Here is a 24330-nt window from a genome sequence, read left to right as displayed (position 1 = left end):
CTCCCAGCACAGCTTCTGTCACCCTCCTCCCCGAGACCTGTTGGCTATTTCTGCCTTGTCTATCAGGCCTCGGCTTGTTATCTTTAATCCTTCTGGGCCCACTGGGCTTCCCTCGGGTGATTGAAAGTATTTTTGGCTCTGTTCTCTACCACTTGCTCATCATGCCTGGGTCTTAGAATCTTAAAAGTTCTTACCTGGAGGAAGAAAATTTCCTTGGTGCGGAGATGTGCCTGCCCCCAGGAATGGGCAAAATGTGAAAAGATAGCAGCCCTCAGGAAGGAAAAGGGAGGTAGCGTTTGGGAAGGAAGGGACCCAAGTAGAAAATAAGATGAGGATGTGGAAGTGGCGCATCTCACACTTTCTGAGGACTAGCTAATTTATTCTGAGCTGCTCCTCAGCATAGAAATGCTTCGGAAGGCAGACTTCTACCTTCCTGTCCTGAGGGCTGGTGAAGGCTTAAGGGAAAGAAAAACTGTGTGACTGGGCTGAGGGAGGGATTTTTTGCGGAAGCCCTGCTTTGTGAAGGACACCCAGAAAACAAGGTTACAGGGAATAGGATTATCCCCCAGGAGAGCGGCTGCACCTTTGATCTAAAAATCCTTCAAAGCGTGGGAGGGGAGAAATAAGAAAGGACGGAAGGCCTGGGGACCTAATAGTTGGTTCCTGAGGCCATGAGTCTGGATCCAGACCTGAGCCCTGTAAGCAGAGGGAAGCCTCCAGGTCACGCCTGGGTCGCTCTGAAACCCCTCATCATTGGAGTCTGATTTTCAGACTCTGGTCAAGAAGGAGACTCCTTTCACATCCAGTATTTTTTTTTTTTTTTTAATATAATTGCTCTACTCTCTTTAAAAACATGTATTTATTTAGCTGTGTCAGGTCTTAGGTGCAGTACGCAGGATCTTCATTGGGTCCCATAGAATCTTTCCTTGAGGCACACGGATTCTCCAGTTGTGGCGTCCGGGCTCAGTAGTTGTGGCATGTGGGCCTCGTGGCTTCACCGCTTCTGAGATCTTAGTTCCCTGACCAGGGACCAAACCTGTGTCCCCTGCACTGCAAGGCAGAATCTTAAGCACTGGACCATCAGGGAAGTCACTCGCAGGGAAGTGGTGTGGCAGAGTGAAAAAGTCATGACTTCTGGAGCCAGACCCAAATCTGAATCACAATTACATTATCCCACACAGTAGCTGTTTGACCTTGGGCAAGCCAAGTTCCCTGGGCCTCGGTTTCCTCATCTGTAAAATGGGGGTTAATAAGACCTACCTTGTGGTGAGGATTAAGAACATAGGAAGGTACTGGGATGTTGTCTGTGCCCAGTGAGTTCTAATTCCCCTTTGTAAACCTTGAAAAAACTCTTTAGTTAGTGAACACCCACATCAGTGGGCAACGTACACATTAGGTGCTTTATAGATGTCCTGGCAGAATTGATAGCGATAGTCCTCAAAGAGTTGAGTACGTCATCCTCATTCAGTAGGCAAGGGCTCTGACGTTCGGAGAAGTAGAGTCCAAGATCATTTGACAAATGAAAACGGTGGGATTTGGACCCAGGTCTGATTCGAACATGGAGGTTCCAAAGTTCTGTACAAATTCTTGATCATTTGTTTAGCAATAGAAAAGTGCAGCCATAGAAAGATACAAAGAAAATGCTTTAGTCTTCCCAAAAAGAGAATGTTAACTACACGTTGCTTTCATTTGTCTCAATTCTTAAACTTTAGTTAAAAGGAAATACACTTCAAACACTTGGTGCGGTCAGCAGTGTAACCCAGCGCTAATTGCTATGCTTGTTGATAATTGAATGCCTGTCTTTGGCTATCAGATATTTGCCTTGCACTATACTTTGGTGTCGGAGAAGGCAATGGCACTCCACTCCAGTACTCTTGCCTGGAAAATCCCATGGACGGAGGAGCTTGGTGGGCTGCAGTCCATGGGGTTGCTAAGAGTCGGACACGACTGAGCGACTTCACTTTCACTTTTCACGTTCATGCATTGGAGAAGGAAATGGCAACCCACTCCAGTGTTCTTGCCTGGAGAATCCCAGGGACGGGGGAGCCTGGTGGGCTGCCGTCTATGGGGTCGCACAGAGTTGGACACGACTGAAGCGACTTAGCAGCAGCATACTTTGGTGTATTTTTTTATTCTCGATGTCTATGCTTGGTTTCCCCAACAAGATGACAGGTCAGCCCAGGATGCACTGGAAGCTGGAGACATGACTTCTCCTCACTGCACTGAGGAAGAACCCTGGGCAAGAGGCTGAACTTCTTTGAGCCTCAGTTTCTCTCTCTGTAAAAGGAGCCAATGATAACTGTTCTGCTAATGTCAAGAATTAGTTCTGAGATAAACCAGCTCATAAAATAGTAAAAGCTAGGTGCAACCGTAACTTGCCAGAGAAATGCACCGTTTCCTCCCTGTATCCTCTGAGGATCAGAGAAAAGAGGTGCTGGTTTTCCTCCTGTTTCCTGCAGGAGTCCTGGGCTGAGCCTACACCCGATGCTCCCAGAACTTTGCCTTGGTCTCTTCCCTCAATGATTCATCCTGCACTGCAGCCAGACTCACCCTCTTGGAGCCATGCTTGCTATGCATCACCACACCCTGCAATCTCCCTGCAAAGCTCCCCCACCCCCTGCCTAGCTGGGGGAAGCAGTTCTGTCCAGCTCTTGAGCTCGGCAGGTAGAACCACAGATCACCTCCTATCTCCTTCTGTTCTGAGACCATGGCTCCTTCCCTCCCCCAGTAAGCTCTGTCCCAGCCTGGCAGGTTTCTTCTCTACCTAAGACTCTGCAGCACTGTTCATACTTTTCCCTCTGCTAATGGTGCTTACCCTACCTTCCCTCTCATTTCTTCCAGGCCTAACCCCAACTTAACTTTTCCATGAGGCTTCTCCCGAACATCTATCCTGCTCTCAAAGTGCCTCATATTTAAATATTTTTAAATGATGGAGCTCTTTGTCTCTGAGTTAAGAGACTACCAATGCAGGAGACACAGGAGATGCAGGTTTGATCCTTGCGTCAGAAAGATCTTGTGGAGAAGGAAATGGCAACCCGCTCCAGTATTCTTGCCTGGAAAATTCCATGGACAGAGGAAGCTGGCAGGCTACAGTCCATGGGGTTGCAAAGAGTTGGACACGACAGGCATGAGTGTTCTTCTTTGTACCAGCTCTTAATATTTACTTACTTTTAATTGAGGTAGAACCCATGACATAAAATTCACCCTTTTAGAGTGTACAATCCAGTGGTATTTAGTACATTCCCACAGGTTGTGAAACCATCACCACCTGATTCTAGAATGTTCTCATCACTTTAAAAAGAAACACCAAACACATTAGAAGTCATTCCTCATCCCCTAGCCTCCCCAGCCCCTGGCAATCGCTGATCCACTTTCTGTTTCTATGGATTTGCCTCTTTTGGGCACTTCATATACACTGAACCATACACTACGTGACCTTTTGTGTCTGGCTTCTATAAATGGCACCCCACTCCAGTGCTCTTGCCTGGAGAATCCCATGGAGGGAGGAGCCTGGTATGCTACAGTTCATGGGGTCGCAAGGAGTCGGACACGACTGAGCGACTTCACTTTTACTTTCACTTTCTATCACTTATCCTTTCCAGGTACATCTATGCTGTAGCACTGATGAGTACTTCATTCCTTTTTGTGGCTGAATAATATTCCATTGAATGGATGTGCCTCATTCTGCTTATCCATTCACCGACATTTGTGTTGTTTCTTTTTTTTTTTTTTTTTTTTTGCTATTTTAAATAATGCTGCTATGAACGTTCATGTACTAATACAAGTGTTTGTGTGGATGTGTTTTCAGTTCTCTTGGGTACAAATTTAGGGGCCAAATTGCTGGGTCATATGGTAACTCTGTGCTTAATTTCTCAAGGAACCTATTCCTTCTTGATCTTTTTGAACACTTAAAATGGCAAGAATACATCACGCTATTGGTGATTTTTTCTATGTCTTTCTCCTGAGTGTGTGTGTGTGTATATATAATTTTTTGGCTGTGTTGGGTCTTAATTGCAGCATGTAGGCTTAATTGCAGCATGTAGGGGCTTCTCTTGCTGCAGAGCATGGGCTCTAGACACGTGGGCTTCAGGAGTTGTGGCATGTGGGCTTAGTCACCCTGCGGCGTGTGGGATTGTAGCTCCTGGACTTAGTGAGCAATTGAATCTCATTCCCTGGCACTGGACAGTAGGTTCTTAACCACTGGATCACCAGGGAAGTCCTCCAGCTAGATTTTGATCTCTCTCTACATAGTACATAGTACATAGATGTCACAGTAGGAGTCCAGAAAATACAGGGGGATGAAATGTGCATTGGGGAAGGTTGACACAGGAGGACATAGAAGCGAGGTTTTCTGTTTTCTTGAAAGCTCATTAGTGAATCTGTGCACCTCAGCAGACTCCTGGCTGCTGTGACGGGACCTGGGTGTGTAGTGATAGACTGTTCCTTCCCCTTCTTATTTTAACAGAGATTCACACAGCTCCACTGGGCAAATGCCAGGTAGTAGCTCTTGAATTTTTTCCCAGAGACAGGAGTCTATATCAATTTTGCCACTGATCAGCTGGGTGATCCTAGATAGAATGGGTTCAAAATCTTTCTGGCTTCAATTTTCAGAGACACAGGCTCCCAAGTAAGGCAAATCAGGATCATAATAATTCTGGCTAATTGCCTCAACATAGACCCACATAAGTGATAGTCCTGGCAGGGAGTCTGGGGCCCAAGGAAACGGTAAAACAATATAAAACCCAGCTCAGGTGATTCTCACTCATAAACCAGACCTAGCAGGTCTGGGAGCTATTAGAGGTCTGTGATCCTTCCAAGTCTGACACTTTATGATTGTATGAAATTGGATAGTTCCATAGCCTAGAGTGGAACTAATTAAGAGCTCGCAAAAGAGATTTTTCTATACATCAGTGATAACAGAAATGGCCAGGCACCCACATAACACCTGAAGTTAGAGGTGGAGGATGTGGCCTCTATGAAAACAGGATTGTGCGTTTTATGATGTTTTCATAGGAGGAGGACAGGCCACCTGTAATTGTGTGGGTATGAGCTGGTCTCTTTTCTACAAAACCTTCTCGGGTTTCTAGAGGTCAGACAGCTGTGTCTGGCTTTGCGGGTCCTCCAAGGATCCTTGGTGTGGTGTGGCCAGGTGTTATTGTGACCTTTCCAGTCGTCCTTCCCCCTCATGTAGCAAAATCTATCTTTTGGTTTAGGGATCTGTGCCTTTGCACCTGCTGGAATTCTCAATCCAGGGCCTCACCTTTCCCCCATAACAAACCAGATTGCTAATAGAGTACCCTGAGCTCTGGGCTTAGTCCAGAGATAGGCACACAGGCCACACAGATTTGATTGGAGTCCCTTTTCAGAATGGAACTGAATCTTAACAGAGAGAATCCTGTTTACCTTGGGGAGAGAGAGCCTGCTCAAGAATAATGCCAAGAGGGAAGACAGAACAAAGAGAGAGAGAGATAGCAAGACGAGGGGAGGGAAAGAATGTTGCTTGAGCTCTTTGGTTCCAAGTCAACCAAAGCTCATCCCTTTGACTTTCCCTATTATTTGAGCCAGTGTCTTTTAGTTTGAGGGGGTCTGGGTTGAGTTTTTGTTACTTACAAGCAAAAGAGTCTTGACCAATATTCATGGGAACTCCAATGTTGGCAAGGACTTGACTTTATATATCAAGAGGATATGGTTCAAACCCTGTAAATTTGGTCTCTGGACCATTTTTCAAAGATGTGGTGTTCCAGCATTACATACTCTGCAATGTCTCCAGGTTGAAAAATACAAACAAACAAGAAGAGAACTGGGGCCAGGGATTGGCCAGGGTTTTTTTTTTGGTTGTTTGTTTTGAGTGCTTTTTTTTGTTTGTTTTTTTAAATCGTGCTCATGTTCAGTCATGTCTGCTTGTGACCCTTTGGACTGTAGCCCGCCAGGCTCTTCTGTCCATGGGATTTTTCAGGCAAGAATACCGGAGTGGGTTGCCATTTCCTTCTCTAGGGGATCTTCCTGACCCAGTGACTGAACGCTCATCTCCTATGTCTCCTACACTGCAGGCAGATTCTTTATCGGCTGAGCCATGTGTTAGGCATTGTACTAAATATTTTCATGTGGAGAATAGCATTGAAACATATACATTACCATATGTAAAACAGATGACCAGTGTGAGTTCGATGCATGAAGCAGGGCACCCAAAGCTGGTGCTCTGGGACAACCTTGAGGGGTAGGGTGGGGAGAAAGGTGGGAGGGGTTTCAGGATGGGGAGGACACAGTTTACCTATGCTGATTCATGTTGGTGTATGGCAAAAACCATCACAATATTGTAAAGGAATTGTCCTCCAATTAAAATAAATTAATTAAAAAAAATTCTCACACGTTATATGCTCATAACAACCATATGAGGTAGGTCATGATATGATTCCCATTTCATAGATGAAGAAAATTCAGCTCTTAGTATTTATTTAAGTGCTTTGCTCATGTAACCTGTATGTGGTGAGGCAAGATTTTAAGAAAGCCCTGTCCAGAGCTCAGAGCTGGAGTTGTTAACCATCATACCAATTTATCAAAAATAAATAGAGCATAGGGAGGGTAAAGACCTCCCCAGGTCTCTATCATGTATCTCAGAATCTCCTCACTCTTCACTCATGGCTCCAGAAAAACCTCCCTACAGGTTTGCTTTGATAGGTCCCCAAATAGTAGAAGAAAAATCCTTTTTTTTTTTTTTTTTTTTTGGTCCAAAGCCCTAACTTTCTTTCAAACTGTCTACTGTCTCACTACCTGCCATGGACCTCACCTACCCCTTAACCTCCAACACCTACCCCAGGAGAACAGGTTTTATTTTAGTAAAGTTATCACCCCCTCTGAGCTGGGAGCAGATGGTGTGGGTGACATGCCATGCCCTTTTCAGCTGGATAGGCATGTGATACCCAAGGTGCACGGCCAGGTCTCCAAATCCAGATGTCCATCTGACATCCAACAGAGACACTCTGATTTCAGCAGGGACGACTTGAGGAGACACAGCTGCAAAATTCTTTTTGACCTTTCAAGGAGCCCAGAAGTATTTGAATCTAGTTGTGACCACCATTGTCCAATCTTTCCATGGGATGGATGGAAAGAAAAAAAAAGACTCAGAGAGTTTTTTTTTTTTTTTCAGTCATTCAGCAAACATTTACTGAGTACCTGCTATGTGTGTCATTGTGCTAAATGCAGGGCATTTTTTTTTAATTTTATTTTTAATTGGAGGATAATTACTTTACAATATTGTGTTGGTTTCTGCCATACATCAAAATGAATCAGCCATAGTTGTCTCTGACAACCCCTCCCTCTTGAACCTCCTTCCCATCTCCCACCCCATCAACACCCCTCTAGGTTGTCACCAAGCACCGGATTTGGGTTCCCTGCATCATACAGCAAAGTCCCACCAGCTACCCATTTTACAAATGGTAATGTATATGTTGGGTTTCCCTTGTAGCTTAGCTGGTAAAGAATCTGCCTGCAATGCGGGAGACCTGGGTTTGATCCCTGGGTTGGGAAGATCTCCTGGAGAAGGGAAAGGCTACCCACTCCAGTATTCTGGCCTGGAGAATCCCATGGACTGTATAGTCCATGGGGTCACAAAGAGTCAGAGACAACTGAGTGACTTTCACTTTCAATGTATGTTTCAATGCTACTCTCTCAAATTGTCCCACCCTCTCCTTCCCCCACTGTGTCCAAAACTCTGTTCCTTATGTCTGCACAACTCAGAGAGTTTTAAAGTAAGTTCCCTGGATCACATGGCTAGTCTACACAGGGCAGAGAAGAGAACCTGAATGACTGCATAGGAATCCTCTGGGGCTGCCTGGCCTGGGTCACCCCTCTGGCAGTTGTATCCCTTGTCCATCATGCTGAATGGTACGGAAGAGCTCTGCTGTGGCTTTCAGAGAAACTATTTATTCCCCAGTTGATGACTTTTGCTTGATTTCCCTCTCCCGTGCATGTTGTCAGATTGTCTACAGAACTCCGACAGCTGGTATTCCATTTAGGGACAACACTTGAGGGATGTGTCTTGAAAGGGCTCACACACAGATCCTGCTGCGTGCAATTCTACTCAACTTCCAGATATGTTAATAATATGATTTCATTCGAAGAAATGGAAAAGGAGTAAGGACAGTGAAGAGCCATTCTGTAAAGTGTCTTTGAAATGCCTAAGCTTGAGGAAATGACTCAGGACCACGAATGGAGAGCCAAGGCATGGTTTGGTCAGGTGGACCCAGATTCAAATCCTTACTTGCTGTTTGACTTTGGATAAGTGACCACCTTGCTGAGTCTTGGTTTCCTCATCTGTTGCCTGGGGGCCACAGAACTGATCCCTTAGTACCTGCCTACAGGTCAGTCCAGTGTGCTAACAAATGAACAGCACTTGGCAGGCATGCCAGACAGCTATCCCTTATCCCAGTCCTCCTAGACTGGTCAATGTGAGTGAAGCAGTAAACATTCTGGAAGCAAACACTACTGAACTTAACATTCAACATGATTTATTGTAAGAATTCTGAAAAAGGCGTCAGTGATGGGAGAATAGATGATTCAAACACAAGGCCACTGAATTCCATATATGTCAAGGGACTGGAACCAAATAATAAAATGGGAAATTTGCCTCTTAGTGTCACCAAGCTTATGTTCTCCAGAGTCAAAATAGCCAGTGATTACAGGTGGTCCAACCAAAGCAAACCATCTGAAACCTCCCTTATTAGCATGAATGGGTTTCCCGGGTGGCTCAGTGGATAAAGAATCTGCCTCCAGTGCAGGAGATGCAGGAGACGAGGGTTTGATCCCTGGGCCGGGAAGATCCCGTGGAGTAGGGCACAGCAACCCACTCCAGTATTCTTGCCTGGAGAATCCCATGGACAGAGGAGCCTGGCAGGCTGCAGTCTATAGGGTCACAAAGAGTTGGGCACGACTGAGTGACTGAGCAGGCACAATTGGGATGGATGGTGAGTGGGCATTGTGAGTGGTCACAAAGTCTTATATCTGACCTGTGCTGGCAGATGCTGACCTATCTATTTCACCAAATAATTGAGACACAAATACTGACAACACATTAGTACATCAGTTTATTCTACCTTAGTAAAGGAATTTTAAAAACGAGGGGTTGAGAGGGCCTGGAAGTTCAGCTTTTAGTGAAATAGTCTCATTGGATTGGGGACACAGAGACTGCCAACTCTGGGTAACACCTGGGAGCCCCTGAACTTAGTGGGGTTAACGACCTGTTATCCAAAGCACCCAGATGTGGCTTGACACCTGGTCAAGTGTCTGACTCAAGTTGATGATTTTCTCCCTATTAAACCAGGTGTGAATGATAGGAAGTCCACATCAGAATCTTTGTGTTAGATTCTTCTAGAGTGTTCTAGGCTCTTCTCTGCCTTCCTGGGGTTTTCTGTAAATGACTTCTTCTGGGGCTCTAGGAAAATCTACCCATGCTGTGAGGCCCTAATTCAGGACTTCCTGAAGATGTCAGGAAAACTTTCCTTACATGTAACTCGGAATTTCATTCTATTTCCTCTTGTCCTTTTTGTGGGAGAAGATGAGAAAAGTAATGCTTACCTAATGATTGCAGAGCCCTACCTACCATGAAGATAAGGCAGATCGGATTATGCAAAGGGCTGTGTGTGCATGAGGTGGGGTGGAGTGGGTGTGTGGTCTGTGTTGACCTAAAAATCCAACAAATAAAGTGAAACCAAAGCAAAATGAAACCTAAAAAGTAGACAACTGCCCCCCGAAACATCTCCTATCAGAGGCACCTCAACCTTCAGACTCCTGACCCGTTTCTTCAAATTTTTCCATTCGTGTGGAATAATCAATACTTCCTAACTTAATGATCAAAATCTGAACACATTTGTGAAAGTATCAGACCCAAGATTCATAAAAGTGAGAAATACAGCCATTGAGGGACTTCTCTGGTGGTTCAGTGGCTAAGACCCCAGGCTCCCACTGTAGGGAGCCTGTGGTTTGATCCCTGGTCCAGGAACTAGATCCCACATGCCACAACTAAAGATCCCACGTGCCTCAACTAAGACGTGGCACAGCCAAATAAACACAAAAATGTATATTTTAAAAGACTTCAGTGTTAAATTGGCTTTCCTGGTAGCTCAGATGGTAAAGAGTCTGCCTGCAATGCAAGAGACCTGGGTTTGATCCCCAGGTCAGGAAAATTCTCTGGAGAAGGGAGTGGCTACCTACTGAGTATTCTTGCTTGGAGAATCCCATGGACAGAGGAGCCCGGTGGGCTACACAGTCCATGTGGCTGCAGAGTCGGACACAACTGAGTGACTAACACATTTTCACTGTTAAATAAATAAATAAAAGGCTAGTGACCTTTAAAAAAATACAGTCACTGACATAAAATGATGCTGACGGCCTTTGAAAACCCTCCTGTTAATTTCTAAGGGACTCACACTACAGCATTTTCAAACTTCCTTCACACTCCAGAAGCTCCAGCATTGCTGAGCTACAAGACATCTGACGTGGGCTTCTTCAGATTCTGACTCTGCTGCAAAATGCCTGTTTCCCTGGCTATCCCCTCCTTCTTTGCTCTGAAACAGATGTGCCCTTTCACCTTTTTAAGGCAAAGACTTCCTGCATCTTTAGGTTTTTATTCCTCCTTGATTCCTTCCTCTGATACCAAATACAGCAGAATTTCCAAGCACCGTGGGTCATCCAGCTTTACAGGCAAGCTAATCAGCATGGGAATATGTTGGCTTCAGCAAAGCTCTAAAAAGAGGAGGAGGAAGAGAGAGCATCCTGGGTGGGGAGCAGCAAGAGGGGAGGTGGTCTGGGAGCAGGGCTCTGGGTCTGGGGGAATGTCGCAGCTCCCTTTCTCCATCGGTCAATTGGGGTTGCTGAGAAGATAAAATTTGGAGAGAGAAGAGTTCCATCGCGGAACTTCCCTGGTGGTCCAGTGGTTAAGAATCTACCTGCCAATTCAGGGGACAAGGGTTTGATCCCTGGTCCAGGAAGATTCCGCATGCCACGGAGCAACTAAGCCCATGTGCCTCAACTACTGCGCCTGTGCTCTAGAGCTCGGGAGCTACAACTACTGAAGCCTGTGCCACTCACAGCCCATGTTCTGTAACAAGAGAGGCCATAGAAATGAGAAGCCCATGCACCGCACCTAGAGAGTAGCCCCTACTCGCTGCAACTAGAGAAAGCCCTCGAGCAGCAACGAAGACCCAGTGCAGTCAAAAATAAATAAATAAAGAGGTCCATCACTGAAAGAAAGAAAGGAAACCACCATGTCCCTTCAGAGTTAGATGCTGCATTTACCAACCAAGATGTGTGATGGTGGATACTGCCAGGTTGGAGGGGGATTCTGAGATGTCAGCCAGGCTACAGGTGAAGGGACTGGACAGGCGAGTGTGCAGCCTGGATCAAGGGTGAGAGCAGACAGGAAGAGGTTGACCGCTGGCAGGATGCGTCAGCCCAAACAGCTGAAGGCCAAGAAGATTCAGGAAGCCTAAGCCATGCAATTAGGCCATCAGACGGCGGTAGAAGCAGGGAGAGGCTCAAACTGCCAACAGGCCCCTGTCTGTGGGCAGCAGGCATAGGGGAAAGATGGAAGGGAGAAGGCCAAGGTCACCACAAGGTCTCAAATGGACTCTCTCGGTCCTGGGGCACCAGGGTGAATTCTGTGTCTGTGTGTCCGTCTCTTTCCAGAGTGAAATCGGGGAGGCTCCTTCCTGAATCTGGGGAGGGCTGCAGGCATTAAATAAATGCACTGGGGACACGGATCATATCCCAGGTTGGAAAAATCTTACCACTAAACACACGAGGTTGTGTTTGGGGCCAAAAAGCGCTGACGTACTTTAAAAACCCTCTCTGACATGAAAATACATAAAAGGGATTGTGTAATCAAGGTCACATAGGTCACTCAAGAAAGCAAGGTGCTAATCACAAATAATATTTCTTTTATTAAATAAGACCATGAATTTTAAAGCACAGTTTCCTGGTCCTTATCAATCACCCCTAAATGGGAACTGTGGCTAATCCTATATGAACTAATCATTAAAGCATACCCAGGAAACCCCTAAGTCAGCCATTTATTTTATTAATAGATGAGCTTTTGGGTAATAAAAAGACAGTGCTTAGAGTTCAGATGATTTCCCAGGGCAGTCTGACCTTTCTCAAATTACTAAGACTTGCGACATTTCTCTGAATAAAACACCGATCCATAAACAAAGGCTCTTGTGGAAAAAAGCAATGCCCAGAAATACTCTTCCTACCCATCTCAAGAGTGTGTCTGACAGCTGGGGCCCACCCCCCAATGCTTCTACTGTGTGAGCACCGAGTCTATCAGCTAAGAACCAGATGGAACGGAGAAGCCAGGCCTGCTGTTATATGAAATTTTAATCCAATCCCTGCCCTCCTCACCGTTGTTCATCCTCCCACTTCCCCTGCCTGCCCAGCTGTAAATGGCATTGGCTGTGACCTTCCTGCCCTAGTGTGGTCTGTGTGGCTCCAACTCCAAATGCAGTCATTGATGCTATGGCCCAGGTCCCAGGCAGGGTGACCAAGGCACCTTCTGAACCACAAGTGGGTTTTGTTCGCTGTGTACACTGCATGCCAAGTCACTTCGGTCGTGTCCGACTCATAGCAACCCTATGTGCTGTAGCCGGCCAGGCTCCTCTGTCCATGAGATTCTCCAGGCAAGAATACTGGTGTGGGTTGCCATGCCCTCCTCCAGGGGATCTTCCTGACCCAGGGATTGACCTGCATCTCCCTCATTGGCAGGTGGGTTCTTTACCTCTGGCACCACCTGGGAAGCCAGCACTTTTGAAACCTTTAAATGTGAACACCGTTAACAAGGGTGCATTGCTCTTAAGTTTACCCCAATCCCCTGCCTAGTTCCCAGACTTCGGTTACTTTTGCTGTCACGGAGGATAAGCCATTTCCCGCAACAGTTCAGCCCAGACAGGGCCCACAGGTGCCCAGGACCAACTCAGCCCCATGTCGTCTGCCTGTTGTGGGGTTCAGCCGGTTCTAATGCAGCAACTCCAAGACCAGGGAACCAAATTGCATTCTGGTCTTTCTGTGACAGCTTACCATCTGCACATATTGGCTTGTTGCAATATGTTCAGGAAAAAAAAAAAAAAAAAACAGAAGAAAGTAGTAGACCTTTTTAAAAAGTCTCAACCTTAAGTTAAAAATTGCTGGTAGCCTGCTATGCTGTTTTAAGGTAATTTTAAAAAATATCTGTACATCAGAGTTTTAACAGCTCTGACTTTCAAAGTTGGAAAGAGGGATTCAATTATTTAACTTCCCTGGAACTCTCTACTGATTAGGGAATAAGGTAGGCTTTATTTTTCTTTCATGAACCTAAAAGAAATGACCTCTCATGATCTCATTTTTGGCCCTAGGAGAAGCTATTTCTTCTGTAACTACTTGGTGGGGTTCATCAAAGCTTTTCTCATGAGCATGGCTTTTATTTTTTTTGGCCAGTGTGTTCAGAGACCATAGCATAAAAGTAATCCATTTCTAAGGATCTTGTGAAGTAGATGTAACTACCTCGATGTTTACGGGTGAGGATACACACTCAGAGAAGCTACACCCCTTGCCCAAGGTCACACAATTAGCCACTCGACTTCATCCAGTAGCTCAAACAGGCTCTTTGCACCACCCAAGCGGCCCCCACTAACTAAAGGCCCACATCACTAAGCCCCTCAGCAAGTCACAGACCTCAGAGTCACCAAAGGAAGGAAGGGTCAACACAAGTCTTGCAAAAATTCAGAGTTTGGGGGAAAAATAGAAAAAACAGAAACCTACTGCATCTTTGCACAAAGAATATTTTAGCTTTGGTCCTGGATTTGTGGGTTCCATCCATGGCCACTTCACCCCAGGAGTCTGTAAACACATTTTTCATCCAGAGGATGTGGAGGCGTTGGCCTCTTCTAAAGCAGGCAGAGAGCAGAAGCAAAGGTACTTACTGGGAACTTCCCCAGTGGTCCAGTGGTTAGGAATCTACCTTGCAATGTAGGGGATGTGGGTTCAACTCCTGGTCGGGGAACTAAGTTGCTCCCACATGCTGTGGAGCAACCAAGCCCAAGCACCTCAATTACTGAGCCTGTGTACCACGATAGAAGACCCTGCGTGATGCAACTAAGACCCCATGTATGTGCTCAGTCCAACTCTTTGTGACCCCATGGTCTGTAGCCCACCAGGCTCCTCTGTCCATGGGGATTCTCCAGGCAAGAATACTGGAGTGGATTGTCATGCCCTCCTCCAGGGGATCTTCCCAACACAGGAATTGAACCCACGGCTTCCACATTGCAGGCATATTCTTTACCATCTGAGCTACCAGGGAAGCCCAAGACCCCATGCAGTCAAATAAATAAATAAATATAAAAAATAAAATAAACACTTACTTTTTAAACTAAATACTGATGATTAAAAAAACAAGGGTACTTACCACCTTCAAACTCTGTCTGGCAATTCCCCGAGGTCTCATTCAGGCTCTCCTCCTCGTTGATGATGATGTTCTCAATGTCCTTCATCGTTAAGTGGTCCCGGAAGGCATGATAGAGGATGTGCTTCAACTCTTCCAGAGTTATCCTCTGCATGTCGAACTGTGGAGATAAAAGGGGCATGAGAAGGTCTGGGCACACGGTGGTGAGAACTTAGCTTGGGGCATGATGTATGATGTGTAGTTGCTTCAGTCGTGTCCGACTGTGACCCCATGGACTGTAGCCCACCAGGCTCCTCTGTCCATGGGATTTTCCAGGCAAGAATCCTGGAGTGGGTTGCCCTGCCCTCCTCCAGGGGATCTTCCCCAACCTGTGTCTTGCGATTCGATCTTCTACATCTTACATCTCCTGCCTTGGCAGATGGGTTTTTCATCACTAGCGCCACCTGGGACATGACTAGCAAGTCCCAAGCCTCCTCTACGCAAACTTGTCCCAGCTTTTCAAGACATCAGATGAGCAGTTTTCCGCCACACTCAGCTTCAAGCACACTTGTGAACTTGCAGGAACTTCTCAGAATTCAGGGAGTGCGACATTCCCCGCTCCATCGAGACTCCTGGTGAAAAACACGCCACCTGCTCGTTTGGCTTCTTCCTGCTCATCCAGCCATCTGCTATCACCCCTCCACACCTCACGTACTTTGGAGTTGTGTCACACTTCAGACAATGCATATGTCTCTAGAAAGTTTTAAACCTTCCAAGAAATCAGCAACTCTCATCTTGCTCTAAGTATGTATCTTGTTCTAACAAGATAAAATGCACGTTTGCACGTTCAAAGTCATGTTTATGCAGAACAGCTGAGAAAAAGGTGTAACGTTTCCACTTAATGTTCTTCCCCCGCAAGGGAGATTAACCTTTCCACTCCATTTCTATCAGATTTGGTTCTATCACTTTTTTGGCCAATGAAACGAGAGTAGAACTCACATAGGGTATTATCGATTAGACACTTTAAGAGCCATCATGTGGTTCTAGTCTGTGACCTTTTCCTTCTTCGATGAGAACAGCATGCCCTAAAAAGAACAGGTCCCAGAATGAGGATAAAGTGGAGAAGACAGCCCATAAAAGAAAAGTAATGTGAGTAAGAAATGTCCTTTGTCATTATTAGCCACAGAGGTTTGGGGCTTCTTTATTACTATGGTATAACTTGGTTTGAGTCAACAATACAGAAATTAGTACATAGAAATGAGAAGCTACCATAACAAAAATTCTAAAATATGATGTGTGGATTCCCGTGTCAGGCAGGCAGTGGGAAATAAGAAAACAGTATTGGGGGCTTCCCTGGTGGTCCAGTGGTTAAGAGTCTACCTTGCAATGCAGGGGACACCAGTTTGATCCCTGGTCCAGGAAGATCCCCCATGCCTTGGGGCAACTAAGCCCGTATTCCACAACTGGAGAGTAGCCCCAGCTCTCTGTAACTAGAGAAAGCCTGCACACGGTGACACAGAGCCAGTACAACCAAAATTAAAAAAGAAAGAAAATGGTATTGGTGGCTGGGAAGATAACAACCCATGTTCAGTGCAGTTCAGTTCAGTCGCTCAGTCGTGTCCGACTCTTCGCGACCCCATGAATCGCAGCACGCCAGGCCTCCCTGTCCATCACCAACTCCCGGAGTTCACGCAGACCCACGTCCATCGAGTCAGTGATGCCATCCAGCCATCTCATCCTCTGTCGTCCCCTTCTCCTCCTGCTCCCAATCCCTCCCAGCATCACAGTCTTTTCCAATGAGTCAACTCTTCCCATGAGGTGGCCAAAGTACTGGAGTTTCAGCTTCAGCATCATTCCCTCCAAAGAAATCCCAGGGCTGATCTCCTTCAGAATGGACTGGTTGGATCTCCTTGCAGTCCAAGGGACTCTCAAGAGTCTTCTCCAACACCACAGTTCAAAAGCATCAATTCCTCGGCACTCAGCTTTCTTTATAGTCCAACTCTCACATCCATACATGACCACAGGAAAAACCATAGCCTTGACTAGACGAACCTTTGTTGGCAAAGTAATGTCTCTGCTTTTGAATATGCTATCTAGGTTCGTCATAACTTTCCTTCCAAGGAGTGTCTTTTAATTTCATGGCTGCAGTCACCATCTGCAGTGATTTGGGAACATAGAAAAATAAAGTCAGCCACTGTTTCCACTGTTTCCCCATCTATTTCCCATGAAGTGATGGGACCAGATGCCATGATCTTCGTTTTCTGAATATTGAGCTTTAAGCCAACTTTTTCACTTTCCACTTTCACTTTCATCAAGAGGCTTTTGAGTTCCTCTTCACTTTCTGCCATAAGGGTGGTGTCATCTGCATATCTGAGGTTATTGATATTTCTCCCAGCAATCTTGATTCCAGCTTGTGTTTCTTCCAGTCCAGCGTTTCTCATGATGTACTCTGCATATATGTTAAATAAGCAGGGTGATAATATACAGCCTTGACATACTCCTTTTGCTATTTGGAACCAGTCTGTTGTTCCATGTCCAGTTCTAACTGTTGCTTCCTGACCTGCATGCAGATTTCTCAAGAGGCAGGTCAGGTGGTCTGGTATTCCCATCTCTTTCAGAATTTTCCACAGTTTATTGTGATCCACATAGTCAAAGACTTTGGCATAGTCAATAAAGCAGAAATAGATGTTTTTCTGGAACTCTCTTGCTTTTTCCATGATCCAGTGGATGTTGGCAATTTGATCTCTGGTTCCTCTGCCTTTTCTAAAACCAGCTAGAACATCAGGAAGTTCATGGTTCACATATTGCTGAAGCCTGGCTTGGAGAATTTTGAGCATTACTTTACTAGCATGTGAGATGAGTGCAATTGTGCGTTAGTTTGAGCATTCTTTGGCATTGCCTTTCTTTGGGATTGGGATGAAAACTTACCTTTTCCAGTCCTGTGGCCACTGCTGAGTTTTCCAAATTTGCTGGCATATTGAGTGCAGTACTTTCACAGCATCATCTTTCAGGATTTGAAATAGCTCAACTGGAATTCCATTACCTCCACTAGCTTTGTTTGTAGTGATGCTTTCTAAGGCCCACCTGACTTCACATTCCAGGATGTCTGGCTCTAGGTCAGTGATCACATCATTGTGATTATCTGGGTCATGAAGATCTTTTTTTATAGTTCTTCTGTGTATTCTTGCCATCTCTTCTTAATATCGTCTGCTTCTGTTAGGTCCATACCATTTCTGTCCTTTATCGAGCCCATCTTTGCATGAAATGTCCCCTTGGTATCTCTAATTTTCTTGAAGAGATCTCTAGTCTTTCCCATTCTGTTGTTTTCCTCTATTTCTTTGCATTGATCACTGAGGAAGGCTTTCTTATCTCTTCTTGCTATTCTTTGGAACTCTGCATTCAGATGCTTATATCTTTATTTTTCTCCTTTGCTTTTTGCTTCTCTTCTTTTCACAGCTATTTGTAAGGCTTCCCCAGACAGCCATTTTGCTTTTTTGCATTTCTTTTCCATGGGGATGGTCTTGATCGCTGTCTCCTGTACAGTGTCATGAACCTCAGTCCATAGTTCATCAGGCACTCTATCAGATCTAGGCCCTTAAATCTATTTCTCACTTCCACTGTATAATCATAAGGAATTTGATTTAGGTCATACCTGAATGGTCTAGTGGTTTTCCCTACTTTCTTCAACCCATGTTACGCAGTAGCAAAACATTTGGTAAAACTGTTGCCTGTGATAACTCAGAGGGTGGATACATATTGAATAAGTCTGTGGCTTTAGGTAAAAAGTTTGGGTGCAGCAGGGTCTAGCTGCAAGTTGCAAGTGGTTGCTCATCTATAAGAAAGAAATCAACTCAGAGTGAAATAAACAGATGATACCTCATTGTAGTTTTGATTTGCATTTCTCTAATAATTAGTAATGTAGAGCATCTTTTCATTTGTTTATTGGACATCTGTATGTCTTTTCTGGAGAAATGTCTGTTTAGGTCTTCTGCCCATTTTTTGATTAGGCTCTTTGTTTTCCTGATATTGAGCTGTATGAGCTACTTAGATATCATGGAGATTAACCGTTTGTCATATTGTTTCATTTGCAATTATTTTCTTCCATTCTGAGGATTGTCTTTTAATCTTGTTTATTGTTTCCTTTGCTGTGCAAAAGCTTTGCTACCTCACACTAGTCAGAATGGTCATCATGAAAAAATCTACAAACAATAAATATGGAGAGGATGTGGAGAAAAGGGAACCCTCCTACATGACTTACACAGTTGTGTCTGAGTCTTCATGACCCCATGGACTGTGGCCTGCCAGGCTCCTCTGTCCATGGAATATTCCAGGCAAGAATACTGGAGTGGGCAGCGATTCCCTTCTCCAGGGATCTTCCCAGCCCAGGGAATGAACCCAGGTCTCCCGCACTGAAGGCAGATCCTTTACCATCTGAGCCACCACGGAAGCCCTCCAAAAAGTGAAAGTTTCTCAGTTGTGTCCGGCTCTTTGAGACCCCATGGACTGTGCGCCACCAGGCTCCTCTGTCCATGGAATTCCCCAGGGAAGAACACTGGAGTGGGTGGCCATTCTCTTCTCCAGGAGATCTTCTTGACCCAGGGATCAAACCCAGGTTTCCTGCATTGCAGGCAGACTCTTTACCACCTGAGCCACCAGGAAACAGAACTAGGGTCTAATCTAATCAAGTAACATTCTTCACCCCAAGGTCTGTTCAACAGGATTTCAGAATTGCTCTGAGGCTTTGGCTGATGTGTATCTTCCATTGTTTGTTTTCTGGATGAGCACGTTCTTGGTGGTTAGCCCAACTCTGCCATTATTATGCATGTGTGTGCATGGTGGCAGGGGAGGGTAATTTGTCTCCATAAGCTCATATGTCTTTAGATCAAGAGAAGTCACCTACATCTTGAGATTCTAGATCTTGAGTCTTCCGTTGTCCTTGGGTGGGACTTCCAAGTGTCTTCCTTGGGGAGGGGATGAATGCTTTTTGTGTCTGAAGGGAGGGAAGTGAGTATTTAGGAAAAGAGTGTGGGCTGTAACGGGTTATATTATTTCCAATGATTTATTCCCCTTTCCTGTCAGAGGATGTCTCCCTGCCCATTTGCACCAGGCTTTGGCCAATAAAATGAGAATGAAATTTGTATATGAAAGTGATGGAATTCTGAGGAAAAGTTTCAAACCCATCAGTGTGTCCTGCCATTTCTCTTTTTTTTCTGCCACAAAAGCACATAAATAGGGGGTGTTCCTTCATCCTGGCCCCCAGAGTGAATGCAACATGGAGCTAATCCACAGGGGGCATGTAATTTGAGTGAGAAATAAACCCTGGTTGTCAGCCACTACGCCTGACATTGGGATTTCTGCAGGATAACTCACCCAAGACTGAATTCAGAAGTCAATGATTGAAGTTAGACTGGATCATAATGAAAGGAAGTTTGAGACATTTTTTGAAAATGTCTTTTAAATTATCTTTTTAAAAAAGACATTTTCTTTCTCCCTGATTTCTTTGTAAAGCGATTGCCACCTTCCTTTCAATAATTTAATTGACAAATTAAATTGGGTTACTGGAACTTGCTGGAAACCTAAATGACTCGAGCTCAAAGCCATTTATATGAGTGAGAATAATTGAAGGGGGAGTGTGTGTGTAAGTGGATTTGTTTTCTGCATCACAGTTTAATTGACTGTGAAAGTGAATTCCGAGATACACTTAGGGTTGACCCATGACATCATCTCCCTTTAGATTTGAGAGGAGAACGTGTGGTTGTTAGCCTGGATGTTGAGAGAAGCCTGGAAAAATGTATGGTGAGGATGATGGACCTCACAGATGGGAAATTTGGGGTCCCTCTGCCATGGTTAGAGACTAAGAGTGACAACATCAAAGAGACTCTGAGAAAATGAGCAGCCAGTTCCTGGAAGACCAATCAAAGGACTGCAGTGTCTGAAAAATTCTCCCCAGCTGAGAATTTGCTGAAATTCAGGTATTAGGTGAAAAGAACTTCAAGGGCTGTAAAAAGAGAAGGAAAAATGGAGATTCCAGAAATCTATAGTTTTCCTTTAATTTGGTTCTCTGGGTCAGGTTGAATGTTAGAATACTATGGTTTAAGCAAAATCAGTTGAGTAGAATTCCATGTTTTCTATATTGTCATAATAGATCTTTTACAAGTTTGAAAGAAGTCACTATAAAACAGTATGGGCACAGTGCCAACAAGTTTTTTTTCCATCATGGGCAATCCATTTTTCTTGAGTCAATTTTGAAATTATGTCCTTTCTCAGAAACCCAGCAGAAAGGTTTTCATTATTGTTAGCATGGAACCATGCACAAGAGTACCACAATTTTACATTTCTCTCAATACTTCTTATATCTCACTTTGTATTTTTAACCCTATTTGTCTTCCTTCTAGGTGTGATTTTTGTTGTTTCTTCTGTTTCTAGTGGATCACGATTAAAGAATGTAGCCTGTACATCTGCTGTTTTTAGGACTCTAAGCAGTTTCCCAATATGGTAAAATCTCTGTAGAGTTAATTACACAAATATAGTTGCCCTTGTTAATTATATTATGTAGCCTTATAAGTATAATCTGTATCTCCTGTAACCTTACTTTCTTTGACTTGAATTGTCAAAGACCATGAGTAATGCATTACAGTCTGTGGAAAAGAATCGCATCTCCATATATTGTTTTTTTAGTCCTAATATTTTTTAAATGAGGCTCTTCTTCATAGCAAGACAACTGAGTTCCTAATTCAACAAATGGTTATGGAGGCCAGCTCCACACCAGACACTGTGATGGAGACACAGAGATGAGCAAGACATTGATCCTGCTCTCAAAAGGCAAGCAAACGAGCGATTTCGATTCAGTAGGATAACTGGCTGTGACAAGGGCAGCCCAGGATGGCTTGGAACCCCTGGGAAATGTCCATCATACAGCCATATGTTGAGTTCGTCTAAGGACTTGGAGCAGAAGGGTTTCGGGGATGACGTGAGAATTGTGGTTGTGGTGCTAGTCAATAAACACCTGTATGCCATGATGAGGAGCTCAGTTGCTGCTGTTGTTTCTATGGAAGTATAGTTGGTTTACAGTGTTGTGTTAGTTCCAGGTGTGGGGCAAAGTGATGTAGTTATACACACACATACATATACATATATATGTGTGAGTGTGTATATATATATGTTCTTTTTCAGATCCTTTTTCATTATAGGTTCTTATAAGACATTGAATATAGTTCCCTGTGCTATACAGGACGTCCTTGTTGTTTATTTTATATATAACAGCATGCATCTGTTAATTCCAAACTCCTAATTTATCCCTCCCTCCCTCTCCCCTTCAGTAAGTGTAAGTTTGTTTTCAATGTCTGTGAGTCTGTTTCTATTTTGTAAATAAGTTCGTTTGTATCTTTTTTTTAAGATTCTACGTATAAGTGACATCATAGGATATTTATCTTCCACTGTCTGACGCACTTCACTTAGTAGGATAATCTCTAGGTCCACCCACAGCTTGGTTGTTTGTTTGTCTTCCCGACCCCAGGGATTGAACCTGCATCTCCCGTGACTGCATCTCCCGGATTCTTTACTGATGAGCCATTGGGGAAGCTGCCAGGCCCAAGATGAAGCCACTTCTACCTGAGGCATCACATTAGCAAATCAAAACCTACATAACTTTCATGTCCCTGTAAACACTTCTCTTGACCAGAAACCCAGGATGTCCAGTCAGCCAATTACCAAATGCCAACCCAACTCTGGGCCTTCTCATCCCAAACAAGGGTGACCTTGTGACCCCAGCCAATCTGCTATTTCCTATATTTCTCTTCTTTGTTCTTTATTCTTATCTTACAAAAGCTTCCTGCCTTCTGCCCCATGGTGGTGTTCTCAGAATGGAGACTGTCTGCTTCATGAAGCATTAAATAAAGTTTGCTGATATCACCAGAACTGTCTTCTTTAATCATTTTTTAACTGTGGGCTATGGCGACAGATAATCACAATGGTGTGATTACTGACCTAGAGCCAGACATCCTGGAATGTGAAGTCAAGTGGGCCTTAGAAAGCATCACTATGAACAAAGCTAGTGGAAGTGATGGAATTCCAGTTGAGCTATTCCAAATCCTGAAAGATGATGCTATGAAAGTGCTGCACTCAATATGCCAGCAAATTTGGAAAACTCAGCAGTGGCCACAGAACTAGAAAAGGTCAGTTTTCATTCCAATCCCAAAGAAAGGCAATGCCAAAGAATGCTCAAACTAACGCACAATTGCACTCATCTCACATGCTAGTAAAGTAATGCTCAAAATTCTCCAAGCCAGGCTTCAGCAATACGTGAACCATGAACTTCCTGATGTTCAAGCTGGTTTTAGAAAAGGCAGAGGAACCAGAGATTAAATTGCCAACATCTGCTGGATCATGGAAAAAGCAAGAGAGTTCCAGAAAAACATCTATTTCTGCTTTATTGACTATGCCAAAGCCTTTGACTGTGTGGATCACAATAAACTGTGGAAAATTCTGAAAGAGATGGGAATACCAGACTACCTGATCTGCCTCTTGAGAAATTTGTATGCAGGTCAGGAAGCAACAGTTAGAACTGGACATGGAACAACAGACTGGTTCCAAATAGGAAAAGGAGTTCGTCAAGGCTGTATATTGTCACCTTGTTTATTTAACTTATATGCAGAGTACATCATGAGAAACGCTGGACTGGAAGAAACACAAACTGGAATCAAGATTGCCGGGAGAAATATCAATAACCTCAGATATGCAGATGACACCACCCTTATGGCAGAAAGTGAAGAGGAACTCAAAAGCCTCTTGATGAAAGTGAAAGTGGAGAGTGAAAAAGTTGGCTTAAAGCTCAACATTCAGAAAACGAAGATCATGGCATCCGGTCCCACCACTTCATGGCAAATAGATGGGGAAACAGTGGAAACAGTGGCTGACTTTATTTTTCTGGGCTCCAAAATCACTACAGATGGTGACTGCAGCTATGAGATTAAAAGACGCTTACTCCTTGGAAGGAAAGTTATGACCAACCTAGATAGCATATTCAAAAGCAGAGACATTACTTTGCCAACGAAGGTCCATCTAGTCAAGGCTATGGTTTTTCCTGTGGTCATGTATGGATGTGAGAGTTGGACTGTGAAGAAGGCTGAGCACCGAAGAATTGATGCTTTTGAACTGTGGTGTTGGAGAAGACTGTTGAGAGTCCCTTGGACTGCAAGGAGATCCAACCAGTCCATTCTGAAGGAGATCAGCCCTGGGATTTCTTTGGAAGGAATGATGCTAAAGCTGAAACTCCAGTACTTTGGCCACCTCATGTGAAGAGTTGACTCATTGGAAAAGACTCTGATGCTGGGAGGGATTGGGGGCAAGAGGAGAAGGGGACGACAGAGGATGAGATGGCTGGATGGCATCACTGACTCGATGGACGTGGGTCTGGGTGAACTCCGGGAGTTGGTGATGGACAGGGAGGCCTGGCGTGCTGCAATTCATGGGGTTGCAAAGAGTCGGACATGACTGAGCGACTGACCTGATCTGATCTGACAGCATTCAAGAGCTGTGTAAGAAAGAGGTGGACAAGGTGAGTCACTGTGTGTGGAGGTTGAAGGTGAATGAACTGGTCAGATAACACCAGGTTTCGTGTTCAGCTGAATGGGAACAGAGGGAGAACAATCTTGAAGAGAAAGGTGATATGTGAACTCGTGGATGTGGTCATTGGCAGTTCGAGAGGGATAACCTAACAGAATAGCCCAAGAGGCAGTAGGTCGCACAGATATGGGCTGATGACCTGACAGTCATTCGCATACAGATGAAAATAAAAGTCATCAGAAAGGATGGTAACACCTTGGAAGAGTGTACTGAATACGAAAAAGCCCAGGCATTGGGAGGATATCAAGAGAAACAGATGGGCAGCCCCCATTATAGAATGGGCAAAGTGTGCATGATAT

General features: G+C 44.6%; 1 protein-coding gene across 2 annotated transcripts in view; it reads right to left on the bottom strand.

Annotated features, from left to right (window-relative positions):
- CALN1 (calneuron 1) overlaps positions 1 to 24330 on the bottom strand; it is a 462940-nt gene that overhangs the window by 10022 nt on the left and 428588 nt on the right. For both annotated transcript variants that reach the window (XM_019988189.2, XM_070779998.1), the window contains one exon: positions 14432 to 14588. In XM_019988189.2, coding sequence (XP_019843748.2) covers positions 14432 to 14588 — 157 coding nt within the window. The remainder of the gene's footprint in view (positions 1 to 14431; positions 14589 to 24330) is intronic.

This window comes from Bos indicus, chromosome 25 (genome assembly GCF_029378745.1).
Source record: "Bos indicus isolate NIAB-ARS_2022 breed Sahiwal x Tharparkar chromosome 25, NIAB-ARS_B.indTharparkar_mat_pri_1.0, whole genome shotgun sequence".
Taxonomy (NCBI): Eukaryota; Metazoa; Chordata; class Mammalia; order Artiodactyla; family Bovidae; genus Bos; species Bos indicus.
Note: the sequence above shows the minus strand (reverse complement) of the source record. Positions and strands in the feature narration are given on the sequence as shown.